The sequence below is a fragment of the Falco peregrinus genome, chromosome 7, assembly GCF_023634155.1.
Source record: "Falco peregrinus isolate bFalPer1 chromosome 7, bFalPer1.pri, whole genome shotgun sequence".
Lineage (NCBI taxonomy): Eukaryota > Metazoa > Chordata > Aves > Falconiformes > Falconidae > Falco > Falco peregrinus.
The window spans coordinates 45751246-45775410 of NC_073727.1; the positions used below are offsets into that span (position 1 = coordinate 45751246).

General features: G+C 36.5%; 1 protein-coding gene across 3 annotated transcripts in view; it reads right to left on the reverse strand.

Annotated features, from left to right (window-relative positions):
• Window positions 1-560: 560 nt before the first annotated feature.
• Window positions 561-24165, reverse strand: part of CCDC170 (coiled-coil domain containing 170) — a 46981-nt gene continuing 23376 nt past the window's right edge. The window contains exons 7-14 of one of the 3 annotated variants that reach the window (XR_008748281.1): window positions 21008-21325; window positions 14115-14315; window positions 12182-12355; window positions 10720-10962; window positions 9607-9843; window positions 3385-3597; window positions 2675-2711; window positions 566-1582 (exon numbers count right to left, since the gene is read on the reverse strand). Coding sequence is in view for 2 of the 3 variants with exons in the window: in XM_055811325.1 (XP_055667300.1) it covers window positions 3418-3597; window positions 9607-9843; window positions 10720-10962; window positions 12182-12355; window positions 14115-14315; window positions 21008-21325 (1353 nt within the window). In the remaining variant the exon portion in view is untranslated. Of the gene's footprint in view, window positions 3598-9606; window positions 9844-10719; window positions 10963-12181; window positions 12356-14114; window positions 14316-21007; window positions 21326-24165 lie in introns of all 3 variants that reach the window. The other 2 variants (XM_055811325.1, XM_055811326.1) reach the window with 2 other exon arrangements.

Sequence of the window (24165 nt, forward strand, 5' to 3'; positions counted from 1 at the left end):
TAATTTCACTTCATTTTGTTCCATTCCTCCCCCTTTTTCTTTTTGATGGTAAACAGAAACAGTCAGCATCCGTGTTCTTAAAAAATACTTATACTTCATATAAAAATGTTTGGAAGAATATGTAATCCAGTAGTCCTTTTCTCTAGAAATGTGCCTCATTCCCCATCTACTTTTTTTTATTTAAAAACTGTTATGACTTGGGTCATCTGTATTTCCCCTCCCCTCCACCATCATAACGTACAAAATAATCCAGTAACTTTAGAGCCCTAGGAAAATGGGAGAAAAGTAAGCAAACTGCTTTATGCAGCAACAATAATCTCTAGAGCAATATAAATCAAAAAGTAATTTAATGTGATCTGTCTTTGTTTTCTAATCTTAATTCAGCAAAGTATTTAAATGGGTTTGCACTTAATTTCTTTGAGGAATCATGGTTCTACTACATTAATGTTCTAATGATGGCTCTACTGTGTTTGGAAGAATGTATTACCAACAATATTCCATATAGACCAAAATTCAGTTGCATATTTTTTAATACACTCATGATGTTACAACATTCATTTTTCTATTCACAATTGTGACTTTGTCATTACAATGTTTTATGGCATTATTATTTCACTTCGATATCTACAATTGCAATATTTTAATTTGTTGAGTTTTGCCTTTTTTTTAACACTGTCACTCTGGAATAATGAAGTTGTCTTCATTGAAGTTGGTTCAGCTATTATTTTGAGAAAAAAATCTAGCCCTGAAACTGTACCATTCTGTGATTTCACGTTACTTTAAAAAAAAAAAAAAAGGTATTCTGTTGATAAATCAAGTATCCTTTACCACAATAAAAGTCATTATGAACAGATAGCAAACTCTTAATCCCATAACTTTATTAATACAAACAAACCTAGTAAAAAGAATCGACTGAGAGGTGTCTGCTGACACAGCCTTAATACACACTTTCAGGTTCCTATCAGACCTATCATGTGTCAAATGCATCTGGGTGTAAAACAGGAGAAAGCATTTGAAATAAACTTTGAAAACATTCATAAGCCTGTTCAAAATTCTTTTTTCTTTTTTTTCCAAAAGGAATACTAGGTTCAATGCTTTGTGAAACTATCCCTAAAAAAGGATTGCAAGTCAGTTTAAACTTTGTTCAGGGGTTAACTAAATTACACAGGTCAAAAATCACCTGAACTTTGTTCACATCAAGTTTCCTCCTTGCTATTTTTTTTTTAATTATTATTATTTGCTTTGGGTAAATGAACAAAGATATCAGTACTCTTCCAAAAGCAAAGCAAACACAGGGAATATTGATAGCCAGCTAAGAGGTCATATTCCTTGATGAACATTAGCATTAATATTTCAATAAATACAAATCCACTATGTAAAAAAAAAAAAAAAAAAGAATCAGAGCACCCTTATTCTGCTTTCTGCTCACTTAACTCACAAGGCATTCACCAAGCTTTGTTACCAACTTCATGTGAAAACCTGCCTCTTCTGAAGTAATTCAGAGAACTTTGCTGGTGCCTTCTGTAGGGCTGGAACTTCACTGCTGGTGCCATGGCTGGTCACAGGGCAGCAGGACACAGGGCTGCAGAGCACAGCAGGAGATTTCAAGTCTTCTGGCAGACATTAGAAAATCACCTCACAGCCATAAAATATGTCCAAATATGCACACTTATTTGAAGACTGGCACACTCAGAGACTCTTAAAGTTATGAATGTATTATCTGGCCTAAGTGGACCTAATTTTGTAATGCAATTTATTTACCTTGCAAAATGTGGTAAAATATGCTTTGTATAATATTAGTTAATGTGGATGAAGGAAACAGGTTTTGTTGTTTAGTAATAACTCAAGCAGAAGTGCCTATAGAGGCAGCAAAACACAAGCTGAAACTACTTGTATTTGCTCATGAAGAATTAGAAAATTATTACGGTCCATTTCTAACCTTTAGATTCCAACCAACTTACCATGCCAGAAAATATTTATAACTCAATCTTTTACTTTGAAATTCTGGTGTTGTCCTAAGTTTAAGTCTATATAATTCAATACTAGCTTTTTCCTTTATACCATTTATTAAACTTTACCTGAAAAACAATGTTACATTAAAAAACAAGAAGGGAAATTGATTTTAATCCAGGTAGCCACTGGAGCATAAGAATACGTGATTTACCATATCTCCTCAAATGACTGATTTTGCAAAAGCTTGAGTGTGTTTTGGTTTTTTACTAACAAGTCACTGAAAAATGATTCTTCAGAGGTAAGTAAAATGAAAGCATATAATGCTTTGAGTTCCTAGCCAGATACTAAAATTACCACACTTACTTGAAAAAGTTTCATTTTTCTTAAAATAGTGTGCTCAGTTTTAGTGAGTGGGTTATCATTTGCTGAGATACTGTTGAAAGTCCACAAATGGTCAGATATAACTAGGTACATCACTGAAAACACAGAATTATGTTTGAGTGTGCTATTAAAACAGATTTATTGTTCGAATTTCTTTCAGAAAAACATGAAGTTTAACAACACTCGGAAAGGTTGATAGACAAGCAGCCTTTATGATTCAGAGGTAGTTCTGGACACCTCATTATTGCTTTTCTGAAAACAGAGACTAGTAATTCAGCTATTTTCTGCAGTGGATAAGCATTTTAAAATAACTTCTTATTAACTCAGAACTGCCACTTACTTCGTGTATGGATTAATTTTCCCAAGGAATACAGCAGCTGAAAGAAAAATTTTCAAGGCATCATGACAGGGGGCAACATGCAATTTTACCAAATATATCTACATCAGGCGTATTACTAGACCCTGTGAAAGAGCCTTTGCTGAAAAAGTGTGACTTTTTGTTTTGGCACAAGAGCAGACTAAGGAAAACAACAGAAGAAAAAAATCCATTGTCTCAAAATCGTGATAGTCCTTTGTCTAACTGTCTTGAAGCTACAAGTCTTTATGCATCAAAGTGCAGAGAGGTCCCATTTAGTAAGAGGAACAGTAGCAGGACAACCCCCACTTTATTTCACCTCTGTCACCCAGAGGTAAAGCACAAGGGATGTCACTGAATCCGACACTGATTAGCAAGTGCTTCCCAAAATTTTGCACTGACCTCGGGTGGCCCATGCCTTCAATGTCTGCAATGAAACTGGAGGGCTATACATTGTTCACATATTACCTATCATTTTCATAACAGGTATTATGCTGCCCAGGGATTTTCTGTTTGCTATTTCTAGGCTACTGGCTTTATTCTATCTATTCAGCTCAGGCTCCCTACTGAAACACTAAAAATCAGCATAAATTGGTATCTGTAGGGTAAGGAACACAAATAAATAGCTATTTTCTATGCATGCCTAGCAGGTAGGGAAGCACAAAAGAAAATGTCACTTTGTTCTATCTTCTTACAAAACGTGTGTTTCAGTGAAGCAGCTGTATGTTTCACTGCGAGTGTTCCTCTGGGGCCCTTGCCATGTCTTTGAGGCAGACACAAGGGAAGTAGTGGTGCTGATGAGCATGAATCAACCCTTCAAGACGTGTGATGATTTCATAGTCAGGAAGAGCCAGGCTGGCAATGTTGAGGCCCAGCATCCGTGAGACCACCTCTCGGAAATCTGCCAGCTGCAAGAGCAAACAGAAAGGAATTACTGATAAATCAAATGCAATCAAAGGAGATGCCAGGAAAAACATACACAGATATGCATAATACAAATACAAGCATTTGTATTAGCAGTGGAAAATATAGGAAGTTCTGCTGTTGCTCAATACAGAGAACTGAAGAGGATGGAAACAGTCTTTTGGAGCAAACTTCAAATAAATAGGTGAGGTGCTGATGATCGTGAACATGAAACAGAGTTTCAAGTATTCTTTGGAACCCTTCACAGGCATATCTTCCCTGCTGACTCAACAGCAAAAACTGACCCAGATGACTGCAAACTATACAGACAAATGGAAACTCTGCTGGGTACATCCCACAGCATGTCCTAAGGTGCTGGTCCTGACCTCAAGCTCCTGACCACTGCCTGCCACTTCTCCCCTCCACTCTGCACTTTCTTGTGGAAACTACAGCAGAAAGAAGTTAGAAGAATGGTGGAGGTTTGGCACATCCTTCAGTCTGGCTTTGACTTGGAATCAAGATGCAGCCAAAATTCAAGATGCAGCCTCACAAAAGCTCATTTTTCTTCCGTGCCTAGCTGCTGAAAATATATCATAGGAAGGGTATTTGGTAAAGTAATTAAAGAAACCAGCTTTCTCTGTGCAGTTCCAAATGGACAGATATCCACAATGAATTGTCATCACTAGTGATCCTGCCAGCAACTAGATTAAAAACTTAAGATCAGATGAACATGTATGCTGATTTACTCTTCTCAACTCATTATATGGTTCATTATAAGTCAAACTTCAGTGCCTTTTCAATAGGCAATACATTACACAGTCCTTATCACCAACACACAATTAAAAGAGGAAAATGTTCCTATTTGAGGAAATATGCTTGTCTTGCTACCTATTTGAATATCAAGATCCCCATTCTCAGGCATGGCAGAGACTCAAAATGTCACAGCAACATCAAAACAACCAAGAAGCCAGCTCAGATCTGATGGGCAGCACCGTTACACCACCAAGCATGCTGACGGCTAATGGTAAAAGGGAGATAAACGCACTCCTGAAACACATGCCCAACCCCAAGTATACTGTGCAGAACTCTAAAGCAGTTATAACATCTCTGAGGCAAGCTGCAAAAACCCTGAAACCCTCAGTTCCAAGACTTTGCCAAAGTTAGTTTGTTTCATCCCAATGCAAACCCTATGGGGCTGCCATCATTTCAGAAAAACAAATATGGAAACCAAAACAGTACAGGGCAGGAGGATCTGCGAATTCAGTCCCAGCTGTCTTACCAAGGCAGTGCAATGTCTTGGATGAAATGTTGCAACAATGTAACACTAAAAAAAACAAATCCCCGTATACGCTCTTCAACACCAGGTCAGAAGATCACTGTTTTGGGGCCCTGGCAGTGTGCTAGGCAAGTACATTTTAGCAGAAGCTGAAGATTTTTTTAAACATCTGGATCACAGACAGAACAAGCAGGCAGCAAAGCTGGAATTTGTTTCCATACAGACTTTATGTTAAAAGATCAAGGCAGCCCTCTGCAAAGATCCAGTTTTTGGATGAATTAAACCCCCACAAGACACCTGCACAGCAAATCCAACTGATCACCTGGGAGTACATTAGGGTCTGCGCTTTGCACGAAATTTCTTGTTCTTATATCTTTGCTATTGCAAGCTGTTCAACTTAATTACAACTGTGAGTAAACCAAGTTGCACTACAACCATCGATCAAATGCAATCAAATTAAATTTGATGCACTGACACAGATTATTGATCTGGCAGCATTTTGCCAGAGGGAATAGATACAAATTAAAATGTATACACAACCATCTCTTTATTTCTGATGGGAAAAGCAGGTCACAACTATACCGAATGGACAATAAAAATGTTAAGAATTCAATAAATTTCATCAGGAAATAACCTAAACTAAAAAGCACACAGAGTCTAAGGCATTAATTGATGTGAATTTTAAATTGAGGATTTTTTTCCACTTTAATGGATTAATACTTAGACAAAAAACAACTTTTATGACTATTATATTGTGGCTTATAAAGTACAGTGCAGACAAAGCTGTAGTCCAGTGAAAATGCAGAAAGAGGGTTGACAACAAAGAGGAATTCCTCACATAAACTGACAAAGAGAACCATCACTCCTGGATGCAAAAATGGCCCACCAGAGGACATCAATCTGAACTTTAAAAACTCCAAACAAAAGCAACAGATGATAGAAGCTGGACAATCTTAAGAATGCTATTGCACGTCTCACATGGAGCAAGTTATATGTTATACTCTTAAGTGAATACAGCGCTGTAAGCACATAATGAACAACTTCTTAAAATCTTGCACTAAAACATACAGGACCTAGAAAAAAATTAGACGAGAAATGTATTTCAGCTTTAAAAACAATGCAACAGAGGCGTTAAGAACATAACTGTTCTGCTGAAATACTAGAAGCTAACAGAAGTAGCACCTGTCTATTTAAGGCTTTCTTCAATAGTAGTTAATATTTCTAAGATAATCACAATTTGGAATAAAGGAGAGAAATAATAAAAGATAATCACTGAAGACTCAAAACCAAAGGTTAGTACTGCAGTAAACATTCATGATAAGTTTTCTTTGCACCTTCCATATAGTGAGTAAAATTATATGAAGTAAAAGAGAAGAAATGAATGCAATTTAGAGCATTAACCCAAGATACAAGGAGGGGGGAGCAGAAAAATAAAAAACAGACACTACGTTTTGTTTTTTATGCTGTACCTACAAGAAAGTAGAAGGGGTCTTATTCCAATAGAAGGAAAGAAAAGAGAAAAAAAAAGGGAAACTAAGACTGGAAAAAATCCTTTAAAAAATCACCAAAAATGCAACCAAAACATTGACATTTATATTTTTACTCCAAGTACTACTGCAAATAAGGACTTGAGTCAAATAAATATAATAATAGAATATATTCAGATTTTAATCTGTAGTTGACCTCAATGGTCATATACTGATGTTATCAGTTCCTGTGAACATCCTTTTGTCAACAGTCATTATCCATACCTTTTATCTAATGTTACTAAAATGAATCTGGGCTATGTTGACATTTGTTTATATTCAGAAATACAAATAATGATATATGAAGTCACGAAGGTTTTCTATTCACCCCACAGAGAAAGAAAATCCCATATGGATATCTGTTAACTTACATTTACTCTTGTAAAATTTCAATTACCCGACTAATTCGCCAATACATATCCATTCTAGTAATATCCGCTTTTTGACTTTTCACATATAGCTTCACTTCTCCATGGTTTTCACTCTGCAGTATGATTTAATAATGCTTTGAACATCATTTTTTTAAATGGTTTTATACTTCTACCCAAGAACTGGCACACTTTGCTGTTATTCCCTACAGCCACCAAGGCTGACTGTTAATCCTAAAGCAGACTGGCAGTGTTATTACACCCTGCTTACAGGGCTTCGCTTCTAATAATTAAAATGCTCTGATTCTGTGCATTCTTTTAAATATTAAAATATTTTTACAAAAGGAGCAAAACACAGACATGCCAAAGCTAAATTTTCCTCTTAAACTTAGTAGGAATTAATAGCCTAAAGAGCAAAGAACAATCAGAAACAGTGTGTTAAATCCCAATTATGAGTTCATTTTAAATCGTTTCAATCTGACCTTAATTTCTGACTTCACTTGAGTATGTTCTGCCTTTCCTCATGACAATCAATCAAGAAAAATCAATGTCTTAATCAGTTGTCAGTAACTAAATTCTTCATACTTTTAATTTTGATAGCATGGAAAATAGCCATGCAATATTATGATGTTATTTAACATTACATGTAGTGATATCCATGGAGAGCAGACTATGCCTGAAAAAAACATGCAATGCATGTACAAGCAGTCAGCCTGGCCACATCAACAACTCCATCAGGTAACAGCAATTTCAGTTTCTAGTAGTTTTCTTAACACACATACATACACAGATGACATGACTGTGCTTATATTCAGATCAAATACATACACACGTGCTCAGACAAGTATGTAACATCTGCATTTGCTACCTTTTACAGAGAGTGAGAGAAGTCTGGTCTTGTTTAGCTTCCCCAAGAATGAGGAATGAGCAAGTCCAAAGCAGGTGAAGAACCACGCAGAGCTGGGGATAAGGAAGGAATTCTCCTTGGGTTTGGGAAAAGTCAGGACAAAAACTCACACGTTAATGAGTGAAAGAGTTTAGAACAAATTCTTTGATTTAGCATCAGTAGCTTTATTTTAAGGACAGGTTTTAGCTAAGGAAACTGTTAAGATACAGGAGAGTATGCTATGAGTATTACTGGCAATTCTCACATTCTCAAAATGCCATTACTGCTAATCAGCATTGCACAAGTGCCAGGCTGGTTTTGCAAACAGCTTTGCTCCCAGTTTAGCAGTATAGTTCCACCTGCAGGGATTCCAAATGCTCCTGTGATGCAGATGACTATGGATGCTGGTGAATCATAAGCTGGCATTTTCCTTTCGCTAGCCCAGAAAGCTTGAGAACTAGCGCTATGCTGTGCTTGAGCATTCTGCACTTTGTAGCCTGCTTACTTTTCCCATGTTCTTCAAATTTGGCCAAAGAATACTGCAACAGTATTCAAAAGGCTTGAAACTCCTCAGGTTCAGACAGTAAAAATTCAGCATTTGTGTGGTTTAAGCAAGTCTTCAATGTATGGCTCCACAGAATACTTTCCTGAATATAATTCATACCTTCTTCTGTGTGCAGGATGCTTTGTTTCTTCATGAGATATATGAAGAAATTAAATTTTCCTGCCAAATTTCTAATGATCGTTATAAAATAGAACAGTGCTAAATCTTTCCAGGAAGAAAGATCCCTGGGTTGTTAGTCTGTTTTTCTAGACTGACTTCTTGAAATAGCATCTTTAAATTTCATGCAGTCATTCCTACATGTAACACAAAAATTTCAGCTGGAAAAACTAACAAAGTTCTAAGCAGTTGGAATAAGGAATTTAAAATTACATATTTTTTACTCTAAAGAAACATCCCACTGGCTTTCAATAATTATGCCATCTATAACGTCTCTACAAAACACAAAATGCAGGGCAATTACATATATACTTCACAATTTTTTGAAATTAGAATGGAATACATTTACTAATGTGTTTCCCACAACCTCCTTACTCCCTCCTTGAGGTGAGTTACCACCAAAAGTTTTCTTACCTAAACTATAACAAAGTTAAATGTCACAAATTGATCCAAAATAATTACATTCAATATTGTCTGTTAATTCTGATTTGGTTTGTTTGGTGTTTTATTATTATTATTTTATGACCTTTTCCAACATTCTTTGAATTTATGGCCTATACATGGTAACACAGAATCATAGAATCATTTAGGTTGGAAAAGACCTTTAAGATCGTTGAGTCCAACTGCAAACCTAACACTGCCAAGTCCCCCACTAAACTATGTCCCTCAGTGACACATCTGCAGGTCTTTTAAATGCCTCCAGGGATGGTGACTCAGCCACTTCCCTGGGCAGCCTGTTCCAGTGCTTGACAACACTCTTGGTGAAGGCATTTTTCCTAATATCCAATCTAAACCTCCCCTGGCGCAGCTTGAGCACATTTCCTCTTACCCTATCCCTTAGCCTTATTGAATCTCATACAATTGGCAAGGAGAAAGTGCATGAGACAGATGAGGAGAAACAAAAGGAAATGCAGGAGAAGTTGGTAAGTTTTATACCTAAGATATATGGGGAAAACATACCTTTAAAAAGATACTAGGATTTTAAAACATTTTATACTTCTCCAAAAGGTGATATAATATTTTGCAATGAACAAAGAAAACAATGCCTGTATTAATTACTCCCATATATAACTTGAACAATAGTTTTGTCTCTCAGAATCACACCCACCACTGGCTCACAAGGGTGAGCTAAAATTTCCTTGTTTGGTAATGTTCACAAAAGTTCAGCTGCTCCACCTATACCACATTGTTATATTCCAAGTGACAGCTAGCACTTGTCAAATACCTATACACATACCTGTCTCTCTCTTTTTGCTAATTCTGCAAGGGTTGTTTTAAGCACCTTCATCTCACTGGTAACTGCTTCTAACATATTTTTGGTTTTTTCTTTATCTTCAGTAGCTTTACGCTCCTTTAAAAGAAGTTCTGATTTGACAGAGGTAAGTTGTTTCTCAGCCTTTTCTTTCATTCTTTCCAATTTGCCTTGAGATTTACTGAGTTCTTCTATTGTTCTGTTCTGCTCCAAAGTTTTGATCTGCAATAACATAACGTTAAATATGCACACCTTTTCACCTAACAGAAAGAAATAATAAAAATACTAGGAGTAATCATGAGTAAGCACTTTAATGCGGTTTCTTATGGGTTCCTGATCACATGTATGTGTAAACTGAAAAGTTGTTAAAGGAGACTGGACAACTGCAACTCGATTAACAAAAAAGGGTTTTGTTCCAAGACAGTTAATTATCTCCAGAATTTGTGAAAAGAGGTAACTGGACAGACAAAAGCCCATAATGAGAGTTTATGCTCTGCTAACCTCTGGGAAAACAGTATGAAAAAGAGTTGCCAAATGTTTTGCTGGTAAAAATTGTTCGGTTGGAACATGCACCTACTTTCTATTTCACTCCATCAGCAACATGACAAAAGCTCACATAGAATCAATCTTCCTTTCTTCCAGTGGTGGCAAGCTATCAAGGCTGCAAACTACTTCTATTTACCTGCGTTAAAGCAGGTAATTTATTACTGCTGCAATGTAATAAACCACAGAAACAATGAAAATTTAGCCTGGTTTATGCAGAAAAAAAACCTTTTTTTCCCCCATACCGATCAGAATAGATCTGTGAGCAACGTATGGGAAAATATAAGATTACAATCACATCCATAGGAAAGAAAGGGTTGCATAAATCATATTTTCTTACACTAGTCTGAAAGTTTACATGATGCTTTACAGATGCTACTTCGTATATCAAAACACATTGCAAAACACCCAAAATATTGTAATATTATATGTGCTTTCCCCACCTAGATGGATTTGAGCAGTTCTCCATGAACACATTTATTGTAAATCAACTCCAGCTTAATCCAACTGGAATAGAAAAACAGATAGAAGCACAAATATAATGTTTTAACTCACCTTAAGTTCACTAGTTTCAGACAGCTTGGCTTTGAGATCAGTATTCTTCTCCCTTGCCAGATCAAGCTGCTTTTGTAACCTCTCTATCATCTTATGTAACTTTCTGACAGCAAGATTGGCCTCATCCCTTTCCACAGCTAAGGCGGTCCTTACTTGCTTCTCCTCTTCCAGATGGGCTATTTTCTGCCGCAGAAGGTTCATGTGCAGCTCATTGCTTTCAAGTTTTTCTTTTTGACTCTTCAACTAGTTTTCCAAACACAAACATATTTGAAAAAATACATATGAAACACAATGGTACTACAGATTGTTTTGCAAACTTAATCCCTGTGTTGCATATTTAACTTGAACTCCTATTCTTCTCTTGAAAACTCTGTAAAGAAGTATAAACATATATATTTGATACCTCTTATATTACCAATTCATTGTGCTTCTCCATCTCTGAATTTGTGCACTACCTTTTAGAATGAATTTACATACAGACTGCACCCTATTTGAACATAAATACTTATGCATCTTTCATAACCTCTGAGATTGTCTAAGGACAGTAGTCAAATGCAAAAGGTAGTAGAGATTCATTAAGGAGACAGTGGGTTTAGTGGTGGCAGTTTAAGATATTTCCACCTTTAATCAGCTAATTAAAGCTAGTGTGCAAGAAGGAGAATCAACATACAGAAATAAGAAAGCTTTCACCCACTGCTCCAATACAAGGTCCACCAGCTTAGTTTTGTAATTTTGGTGCTCAGGGAGCTACCTGTTTTCAGTTTGAACTGAGCTGCCAGGCGTTATTCTAGAACATCTGGGAAGTATTAACATACATACTACGCTATACTCCCTGCTAGAGAGGCAGTTGCTTCCAGAAAAAATGCAGTATTGTTTTAAACCTTAAAGAGACCTGATTCTAAGCTCTAAACCATTCTAATAAGGCTAAAACCAGAAGATTTCACTCTGTCATAACAGGATGATGGAGGGGAGTCTGAACAAATTTGAACAGATTTGCTCCTAAAGGAGCACTATTCTTGCAAGCATTGAAAATCTTAGCGAAGTACAACCAACATCCTACTAGTTTCTAGAGAAATTTGTGTAAGATGCTCCCCTTCTCAACAGACCCTTTTAGATATAAATGTTGATGGTAGTTGTTTACAGAAGTATATTATAAATGTATTAAAAAGTAGACAGACATACACACATATAAACATGCACTAACTTCACGCATTTGTTTAAGAAGTTGTGAAAAGCAGTATCACGTATTTAACCAACTGGTGGTTTTAGTTGTTTTAATATGCAGCCTGTTTGCAGAGTCTGCAAACATCTACTATCTTCTTTTTATGTAAAGGACATCTTTGAAATTCCTTGTACATATATGAAGCTCCAAGCTGCTGTCTTTAGCAAGCCACTACAGAAATATAGCTGTAACAATGTTTATCTCTGAAAAAAACAGTAACAATATGTCTTTTTTGCCTACCTTCCTTCTTAAGCTATATGCCATAGTCTTGTTTTCAATCACTGCATCACCTTCCAGTTTCACTAACTGCTCTATGCGGGCTAGAATTGCAGCTGCATTCATATCAAATCCAACTTCTACTACCAGGCTATCCAGCTTCATCTTCTCATTAAGTTGCTCCAGAAATTTCAGATACTAAGATAAGATGTGGAAAAGTGGGCAAAAGAATAGTAAAACTTCATTAAAAGTCCTGAAGTACAATTTAAAAGCAATTCCCCCTACACCAGCAATGAACTATACAAAGCTAAATCCATTATCCACAAGAAATAATGCATTGAAAGGGTATGTTTATTGCACACGCTTCTGACACAATTGCAAATTCTCCATTTGTCCTGTTTTAGTCAACATTTATTTTTATAAATCCCTGGACCTACTGTATTTATCTTCTTAGCAAGACCAGACTGATTTTTGCTCATCTGCAGGTAGAACAGCATAAGGTACATGTGTCTGTTTTTTACTTCAGTTCTTGTCTGTGGCTCTGCTGCTTTACACGAACCATGCATTGGCAGGGAGAAGTTAGAAAGGACAGCTACATCCCAGCTAATTGCAAGTGCTATGATTGCTCACTGCTCTGAGCTCTAAAACAGATAAAACTGGTACCAGGAATGCCATAGGTGAGATCCAATGTAGTCTGTGGAGATGCAGGAATGTTAACATCATCAGTCTTTTGATCTTCTTTGGAACAGCAAGTTTGACAGTTAACAGTTATTGGTTTATAAATTGCTTTGAAGATTATTTTAATTGCATCTCCATCTGGTTTACTGATGTGGACACATGCAGATAGCAATTATTATTTAATCTGGTTTTTTCTCCTTTTGTTCTGCCTCCCTAGGTCTTTAAAAATTTTGTTAGTTCCTGGTCTCAATTAGTCTCTCTTGCAAAATCCAAAGCTGTCCTCGCCAAATCTATGTTTGCCTTTGTTTTCTCTTACTTCTGTTGCAGGCAATAATCTTTGCAAAGAAACAATAAAGAAGAAAAAAAAAGAGAAAACAACCAACAAACCAATTCCATAACTGTGGCTTGAGCTCAAGACAATAAAACATGGCAAGAATCTCTTTTTTTTTTCATGATGCTTCTGGTTCAAAAAGTTAAAAACAGCAGCATCAGAAGCACTGAACTTGTTCTTTATCAGGAAAAAATCACAACAAAATATCTTTATTGCATCAAAATCTAGAGAGAAATTGAGGAACTAGGGCCACATGTTCTTTGCAGAGGAAGCAGAGCGGGGAAGAACATCTCCATTTTCTGGTTTGCTTCCAATGTGGTGGTGGATGTTTCATTCATAAAAGTTATTGTATAATAGACTAATGCAAAACAGACAGCACCACATTGTTGATTTTTTGCAAATTCAACTTTCTAAGCATTGATCTTGACCTGGTAACATGCTACAACTTTGTCTTAGCTGTATTGGATGGCTGGTTTAGCTTTCCAGGTACTGTCATTTTTCAAACTCTTAGTATGTGGATGTATTATAGGCTAACAGTGTGCTCATTCACAAAATTGATACAAATATCCTGGTAGACTTGATGGTCTAAGGATATAAAAGTATCAAGGACTGCAAGGTCTTGAAAGACTGGAGACTAGGTGATATATTAGAGAAAGAGAGATCAGAGAATCCTTGGAGGACCTCTGATCTATTTACAGAGAACTTAATCTGGGGTTTGGGGTATGTTTGGGGTTTTTTTGTGTTAAAGGGACTTTGAACTCAAAAGCTTAGCTACTTTTTCCAGCTAGAATTGTTGGTGAAAGATACTGCTACTTTATAGATGACGCCCGACTTTGCTAATTTGCGTTAGTTGCACTACTGTAATACCCAGCTGATCAATGCAATACAATTAGTCATATCTCTGTCTTTAACGACTTCTATGCAAAAGAAAATAATGTATGGAACTACTTTTTGCTTCTCAAGCTTCAAACCATCTTGCATCAGATCTACAGACAGTAATTCCTCTTCCAAGTGTTTCAGTTGATCCTGGAAAGTCTCAGAACATTTTTCAGCTTTCCTGCTTCTCTCCAGAGCTTCTTGGTGCAATCTGGTCTGATTTTCCAAAGCTTCAGTCAATTTAGCTATTTGGGTTTCAAGCTGAGATACCATCTAGGAAGCAAGCAAACCAACAAAACATATGGGGTTAGGCAGGTGTAGAAACGTTAGAAAGATATGAAAGATGCATCCTCAAATTATTAAAAAGAGGGTAAAATATCTACCTTTAAAGTGTATGCATTTAAAAAGACAGAAAAATCTGCTGTAACCACCAGAAGAAAATGACAGAAGTGGTGACATGTGAGACACCCAAAGTGAAGAGCAGAAACTGTATTTAAAATGAGTCAACTGACTAAAAGGGACTAATATTATTAAAAATTAATACAAACTAATTTAGACACAAACTTTCCAAAGATGTTAGCAAACCAGCAACACCTGGTCAATGAACATTCTTTAAAATAAGCCAATAAAATCACTAGTCTATCAAAGATCTGAGTGGAAAAAACAGGTAAATTATTTAGAAAATGCATGCAACATGTAGGTGAGAATGTAGATATGGATAACTAAGTCTCAGAGGAGTTCTTCCCAACTGTTAACTATTAAAGAGTGTTTAACTAAAAGATTTTGCTTAAAAAAAAATTATAATCCTGTAATCTAGCATGAGCCCAAAGCTAAAAGGATAAAATCTCATAACAAGAAACCAGACTAACAATTATGAAAACATTTTTAGCTCTACACTGTTAACTTTGCAACACCTACATATAATGTAATGGATTTTAAATTGTAAACTACTTATATAATCAAATGTTTGAAAGCATCTGATTATACTACTGTCAAATACTGAAAGACAGTTCTAGCCGAAACGTTGCTTGCTTCCCTCTTTCCCTCTCTCCTCTTCTTACTGTCATATAATTATTTGGTTACATAATTAATTATGTTGCATTTGTAACTCAGTGTTCAGACATTCTTCTCAAACCAGTCTCTTCATTTTAAGCATCTGTTTGCTTCCTGTTAATAAAATGAATATAAATATATTTATAAATATAAATATATATAAATATAAGAAGTTTATATTTTATATAAATTTATATTTATATATAAAAAATTATAAATATAAATATAAAATTAATAACAAGCACACAAAACTCCAATTAATTTTAATGGCACAGAAAGGTTTCCAACTTAGGCTGCAATTAACTACAAACAATAGATTGCACCCAAACCGCCTAAAAAACAATGAGAAATTGCTGCTGCTCATATAGTGGTAGAAAACACTAAACAATAATAAAAATGCAAGAAGCCACACACATTTTATGCTTTGCTGCATCCTGTATCACTCAGCAGGGGAAAAAAAAGCTTTCAGTAATGTGCCTGCAAAGATGCTCCGCTGCCCAAGAACCCAGAGCCCCTTTGTCAGACTGCAGAGCTGCTCTGGGCACAGCCCAGCCACATGTGACATTGACAGGCCTCAAATGTCCATAAACAGAAGAAGAGGAGGGATGCCACAGAAGGTGGGACCACAAAACTACCAAATTCTGTTTATCCTCCAGAACTTTCTGGAGTCACCTTCATCCTTGGCTTAGGGACAATCATCAGCTCAGGGATTTGCTAAAGCAGAGTTGCACCCTTATTACCCACCCATGCCTGTACCAGTGACTTAAAAGAGCGACATTCTCGGTCCTGCAGTTCTGATCTCCACAATTTCCTGTGCCAATGACTTGTGCAGCTTGATCAGCCAGCCTGCAAATAAACACCTCCTGCTTTTTGTTTTATTGTGGCTACCAGATAATTTCAAACTAAGACCTTTTATTTCTTGTGTTACAGAATACTCATTTCCAGTGGTAGCTCCTACCTTGGGGACAGCAGGGTTCATCTATATAATACAGATCTATATAAAACTAAATAAGCCTAAGTAAAATTTTCCTGAACTTTTATTTTTCTCTTGTGCTCTAGCTTTTACTTTTCCTTGTGCTAAGAAGGTATGTGCAAGCACCAGGTCGAGCCCCACAGCACACCAGAACAGAAAGTGGGCTACAGCTGTGCAGTCAGTAGGGCATTTCCCTCAACAGCCCAAAAGTCACAGAGACAGGCATAGGGATGACTTAGGATGAGTGCAAAAAAGCAGCATGTACGATGAAGTCAGAAGGTCCTTCACATCCTAGTGGCAATTTTTTTTTCCTCTTTCCAACATAACAACTTAATTTTCTCATCTTCTTAGTATTATCTTGACAATCAGCTGTACTGTTCTGGTTTGGTAAGATGTTATCTTAAAGTTCCACTGTTTTATACGTACCCATATATGCACACACATGTGCAGCTAGTACAAATGTTCTTCCCTAGCAGCTGAAAAGCATTAGAGCTGCCACATCTCTTATCATGGTACTTACAACTTGTATTTTGCCTTATGCATAACACACACCATTCCAAGCTGAAAAGTTCATGTCTGCTGAGCCTTTCCTTGCATGGAAGCCTCTAGACACTCTCATGCCCCTTCACAGTGTTTTTTGAAGGTGCTTTCTTCGAACAAAATTATCATAGCTATGTGTGCTACTCAGAATGCAGCAGTCATGGATTTATAGAGTGGCATAATTATGGTTTTCATTTTTTTCTCAACTTTTTTCCTGATTTCTCACATTCTAGTTGTTTGAGGTTTTCTTGGTCAGCCCTAAGTCAGTACATATATTATTCTGCTTTTATCAATGTTTAATTTAATTTCCCAAATTATTTTCCACATAAATGTTTTGTTCGGAAGGATAAAATCGATAAATCCCTAAAACTAAAAATGTGTTTATGACATTGCCATAAATCATTAAGAAACAAGAACAGGAGATCTTAACAGGAGCTGGAGTAGAGTCTAATAAATTTTGGCACTTAAGATATTGGTATATCAATATGCAATGACAAAACCTGGTAAGATTAATATCATCTACAATCAGATCAGCTGTAGGTAGTCAACAGAAACTTGACTTTATGAATTTAGTTTGCTGCTACAGTTCTGCAACAAAACTTGTGAAACAGAAAAGACCTGAACCCAGAGACCTCATAACCAGAGCTGAGCACTGTATGAACTGCAACACTGGCTTGCCTTGGACTCCAGGTGTCCCTGAACCCCTCTGGTACGTTACAAGTAATAAATGACAGTATCACCCAAGAGCTGTCCAAACATATGCAGACGATACGCATCTTACTATAACTGCTGAAATGATCATTAGGACACTGATTCAAAGCAGTTTCTTAATCCTGCAATAGAATACCTATCACTGGACATTGTCAGAGTATAAGCTGATATTTTTTAAAATGAAATTAAAATTTTTTGCTGATGTTAATGCTAAGGGTTGGTATATAGATTATGACTCACTCAGATGCCCTTCAGATACCAAAATCTCCATCATTAGGAGACATAATCTTCAAAAGCATTTCAGTTTTCACAGAAAATATAGCAGTTGCAGTGAATGATTTTCTCACAAGTCTTTTAAAATCTAAACTTTTCACAACTCTGTTTGACAGGTGCATGTGCAGAGGTAAACCAGATATAGCTGATCAGGCTCGAATGTAAAGATGAACATTTTGCCAGTTCCTCTAGTGTATACACAAAACTCCCAGAGGGGCTGCAGTGATGATTTAAAAATGAACCATGAAAACCTGTTTAGAGAAGGCATCAAAACACTCAAACAGGGAGGGTTCTTTTTCTCCCAGATTCTTGCATTGTCTTTTCCTGATCCCACTAATGAAGTTTGCAAAGGCAAGTTGCTTGCAGCTATGTCCTGACAAAAATGAAACAATCTTTCTTCAGGGAAAGGAAAGACCTAATTGTAATCCTCTTGTTATACATTATCACATTCATTAGCACATTTTTAGTTTCCATCAGCAAGGTACTGGCTGGCTGCTGGATTCATATCCCCAGCTGTCGGCATTGCTGCTGGGTTGCAGCCACAAAGAGGCTGTTTTGAAACAAGCTCGCTCGGGCACCAGCAACACCACAGGCTAATTTAGCCTGCCAAGAAGTTTAATGACTCACTTTTGCGGGTCTTTTACTTAAGGCCAGACAGTTTACTAAAAAGTCTATAAGAAATAGTACCTGAATAAACAACTTTTTTCTTGATTGACTGATAGTAAAGCATACATAGCCTAACACTGATGTTATATCCAAATCCTGGAAAGAAATTCACCCAGAGATGCAATAGGAATCTGATTGACACATATATATCAACATTTATATTCCTTAGAAATAGAAGCTTAGAAAATTTTTTTTAATTCTGATTTACAGAAAGAAAAACAGTTCACTATAAAACAACTTTTTGATGACAAAGTCCATGTCCTGTTAGAAACAGATTCACAGGTGTATAATATTGGCATTTTTTGCTTTGTTATTCCAAAGCCTCTAATCTTCATGCAGAAATTCTGAGAATAGATGTGCCAGCACTGCTTTAGTAATTATAGTTCCCTTTGGAGCCATGCAAATAATTTTTTTCCAAACGAATCATAGCAGTAAAACATTAAAGCTTCACCACTTAACATATTTAGCAAATAAAATGATCCACAAAATCATCATTCATCATTCAACTACAATGACCAAATTCACCAAGCAATATTAAATTTAAAGCTAATATTTATGGTTCAGGAAACAGAGCTCCAATTACGTTTTTGTTTTTAGAAAAGACTGGCATCTGGGTGGGGAGTATTGCTAGAAGTATAGAAGGCAATTGCTGCATTTGCTAGCAGAAGCAGAATGCTATTCTAGATATACCTGTCATAGCTCCTTTACTATACAAAAATAAACAAACAAAAGCTGGCAACTGTAAGAGCAGCATCTTAATTCCAAAGCAAAGGTTTAGGCAGCAGCAGACTGGAGCTGATACATGCTCTGTCTTAGTAATAAAGGCTTCCTTTTAGCACATATATTTAATTTTCATAAAAATAATTCTGAAAACCAAATCTGTCTCCATCCTCAGACACACGCCCCTCAAAAAAGGGAGTTGTTTTCCATTGCAAAAGTCAACAGGAAAAGTCAACAAGTCTTTCTGAGGGGGAGAGAGAGGTTAGAGCATAGCACCCACATAAATGAATTTTAACACTGTTATGGAAAAATATCTGTTTTTCTGGGCATCAGTTTCTTCACCTCTAAAATAAGAATAAGCACAGCTTTTAGAAGAAGAAGAATTGATTATTGTATATTTTACAGTAGTTCTCTAACAGAACATGACTTCTCAAATCAATGCTGTTATTTGGAGAACCAGCCACATTCCTCTCAAGCAGCTGGAGAAGTTTGTATCTGCAAGAAAAGATTGACTTTGAATCCTCCCCAATACTACCAGTATACAGGATGATCAAGTGGGCAACCTAGCATGTAAAGATAACATTAAAGAATCAGGAACAATAAGAACTAAGCAGCATGCACTAGGAATGTACCATAGTATATCCACAGAGACTAACAGCTGCTCAGTGTAGCACACAAATGGACTTGGCTGCAACTGAATCCTACAAAAGCAGCAGGTCCCCTGAAATCATTTCCAGGAGCAAAACCTTTTCACTCAGTAGCTACCAGTCAACTTAAATGTCCCTTTCACAGCAGTTCTCAAAATAATCGGCATCTCAACAATGTGAACTGTATGCCAAAACACCAAATAGTACAGACACATACACACATAAAATTCTCATTGGATTTCAATTTGAAAGTGTGTTGCTTATAGAAACAAATACTCCATGACATATAGCAAAACTGTAAAGAGTTTCTACATTAAAAAGTTGCTGCCATGCTTCCATTTCAGTGAATCACTTTCAAATGCGAATAATTTTCACAAAGCTTGTTTTCACTGAAATTTGGCATACTAATTCTCTGGTATAGGGGAGCTGTTTTGTAGTTTTTAACAAAATGTTTAATCAAAACACACTGGGATATTTTCAAGCGCTATTTCCAATCTTGGACAGAATAGGAAAACATTTACTAACATAAAAAACTATCACATCAACAGAAGATGCTACAATTTTAAAATGTGGCAAGGACACAGGTTTTTTGGTGGCTTAGTGAAAACAGCTTTTGATTTAGTGTGTGACCTTTAATTGTATAATAGTCCTCACTGACAAAATTAATTTATGCCCATGTAAGCAAGTGAGAAACTTCAGTGCAGTGTCAGGCTACTGACATCAGTGAGACTGTATTCTGGCTCACCTTCCTCCTGAGCTGGTCCTTCTCTACCTGTACATGCAGACATACCTCTGCAAACACTACCAGCCAGAACACCTTGAGCCAGAACATTAGAATACCCAGTTGCCTTCCTATTGCCTTCCCATTGCCTTTGTCCTGAATGATGAACAGTTATGGTTTCAACAACATTTAACTGTAAACATAAAAATATTTTTTTGTTTTCAGGTGCAGGTTTTGAGGATTGGAGGGAAAGAAGTTTCCTGGGGCAACTCATCAATTATGTCTGCCTTGAGAAACAAGTCAATGAGTCCTTGAAGTCACTATTGTAGCAGCAAATCCATACTTGCTCACATGTTCCACTAAATTATAGCAGCCACACAGCCACTTTTGATGTCCACTAAGTGGCACTGAAACCAAATTCCATTGTCTTGAGAGGCTTGTCCATATCTTTTCTTGTTAACAACATCTATTATTAATTTCATTTCTGACCTCTTCCTACTTAATAAAACATAGATGTTTTTCACCTATTATCTCAGATCAATAGACAACAAAATTAAAGGTTTCTGTAATTTCAAAACCTAAGCAGAGGGAACCAACACTCTAATGAAAAAGGATCCAAATAAGCACATGCATTGGGCAAGTGCAGTAGTTGGTGACTTACTATTTCTTTACTTTCCTCCTTGCAATTTATTTCTTGGATCCTTTCCAAAATGGCCTTCTCAGAAGGTTTAACTAACGCAGATCCACCGCTGAGCAGGGTAGCAATTTGCTCTTTAAAAGCCACTAAAGAGCTCTGAGCAGTCCTGGCCTCTTCTCTGCTGCTCTTCAAGCTTCCATCCAGCTCACTGAAAGATTTCTTCACATTGTGCAGTTCCCGCTTTGAGGTATCCAGATCTTTCTGGTTAGTAGCCAGTTTATCTTGGAGGCTTCTGATCTCCATCTCCAAACTCCGTTTCCCTATTATAGCGCTATCAAGATCCTAAAATACATGAAAGATTAAACTAGGCTTTAAAAGTTGTTATAACCCCTCCCCTCCACACACAAAGCAGGGAATAAATGAGAAGCAGGTACTGCAGATAGAGAAGGTAGGACCCATATGGCTCATATGGGCTCGACATCAGGGCTTCATAGAACTCCCACTGAAACTGATGAAAGCCCAAAGCCTCCTGCAATTACAGTATAGACTAATCTATTGCAATAGCCTGCAAGAAGTAGTACATAGATAAAATTTGTAGGTAGACAAAACCCGATTTTTTTATTGTAAAACTATTGCTATCTTATTTTTTCATTCAAATAATATAACTTAGAAAACAAATTATGAACAAGATATAACACAAATAAAGCCAAAGTATTTCATCTTGGAGGGAAAAGGATGGGATGGGATGGCATGGCATGGCATGGCATAGGATAGGCCAGAAAAGAAAATTTCAGTTGGAAGGGACCTACAATGATCATCTAGTCCAACTGCCTGACCAGTTCAGGGCTGATCAAAAGAATGCGAATTCTTTGAATATAGTGTTAAGAGCAGAATTAGAGGTGATCTCGGGATCAACTTACCTGAATGTGACAAAAATTCCTGAGCTTCTTTATACACAGAAATGGGGAGCGAGGGGTCAAACAAAAAAAGATTATGACATTAAGACAGAATAAAAGAAGATGCAAGTGCTCAAATACCAATTTCACCTCAAAGAAGAAATTTTAGATCTTTTTTCAAATTGTGAGTATCTGCAAACACAGTTGAATCAAAAGATCAAGATATAAAATAAGGAACTGCAAGCCTGTTGATGCCCAAACATTAAAAAAAAAAAAAAAAAGACAAGCAATTTACATAATGAAAAGCTGTAAACCTCAAAATATAAAAATTCTGACCAATCCTCCTTGAAACCTCTCTCTTGAACTTACATTGCCTGGCTTTGGCAAGGTCAGCATGTGTGTTGAACACTATCCAGGAAATTTAGGGACTGTGACATGTAAAAGTGGTATCCCACGTAGAAGCAAACCCCAAGTGATCAGTGCAGACAGATAAAACAATTTCCACCACAGAAGACTGAAAGGATGGAACAGCAACAGCTTGTGTTTTCTCTTTGGCTCCTCAGCATTCATGGCTGATGTCCCATGGCTCTGAACTATATGAATGTTTCAGTATGCAACTTGTAGGGTCAAAAAGTTACCCAACATTGACAGATCGTAAATTTTGAAAACAAGAGTAACTATGGAAATTAATGTTCAAAGAAAAAAGAATTAGACATTAGGTGGATTTAGGCAGGGTAGACTATGTCAGTGACAAGTTGTTAGATACCAGAGATGGAGCAGATCTACCACGGCTGTGCCCACCTGCAGACATAGAAAGCAGAACCAAAGGTTCTTCAGCTATCCAAGACCTGAGCAAAAGGGCTCATACAGCATAGCGCTGTACTTAAAGTTACCCACTCAGGCTGGGACACAGTCTAACCAGGCTCACCTGGTGGCACCCTACCTGCACTAGACTAGTGAAGGTGTAAGAGTACCCAGACCATTGCACAAGACACTGGCAAGGTCCCCTCATGAGTTCAATATTAGGTCAGCTGCATTCACAGAAAATGCATTCAAGCTGCAAAGTTGGGGAAAATTATTTCTGTCTTTTAAGCAGAGGGAGGGGCTCTTTTATAGGGAATGGCTAAAGGAGCTGTATTTAACACTGCAAAACAAAATGAGGGAGATAATTCACATTAAAGAGACAGACAAAAGAGGAAACAAGGCATAAGATATTTTCAGTAATAATACATATTAATACATATCCTCACTCTATTGATCTTAATAACTACAATGCGTTTTTTTAAAGCTGTGATAACTCTTACTATACTGTATACTTTCATATTTCTCAAGATTCCAACTAGAATGTCCTATACATATAAAAGGTCTGTTGGCCTGTTGTTTCATCTTATAATGATGATGATCTAATGATATTCATGATATTAATGATAATCATATAACAATCATATAATAAAAATAATCTAACAATAATGTTGTACATTATTAGTGTACAAGTGGATACTAGTCAAATTAGTCACTATTTCAGAGGCAGTTTTAAGTGTCAGATTACATACTATAACTAATAATTAATCTATTTCACCTTTTAATATCTTTAGAACATCTGAGTGAACACTACCTACTCCAAAGTGATTCAGGTAGTTAAACTTAGTTTTCAAGAGCTTTGAATTACCTCTTCCAGTTCTCTCTTCCTAAAGAAAAAAAATACAGCAACAACAACAACAACAAAAAAAAGCAAACAAAAAAACCTCACCAGCACAACTGAAACAGATTCAGAGAAAACACCACAGGTTCACATCCCAAAAGCACTGTAGCATTTTATTATGGTTGTAAGTAAACACAAATTTAATTGCTCATTTACCTAACCATACACTGCAAAAACTAAAATCTTTATTTTGATCTAATCCAATATATTAAAAGAGGCTGTAAAAATGGGTTTTCTCTAATTATTTTGCATGTATGACATTACAAAAGTATGCCACACCCTACTAAAAAAGCAACTATTGTGGCTTTGCAGATGAGGTTATTATAATATTTGTTTTTATGTCCAACACCAGCTTTTATCTTAACTTCTAAAGGAAAAAAAAGTAGCAAAGAAGGTACAAAAACTCTCTTTTTTGTACAGAAATTTTTGGCCCTAGGAATGGCTTTGTTCCATTTTAAGTTGCTGAGCAAATGTATTTTTATTTACATGAATCTTTAAAATCTGTTGGCTTCCAATACTAAAAAGTAATCAATCACATTTTCTTAGTGATTTACATGTTGGAATCAAGCTCGGGTTCTTGCAAG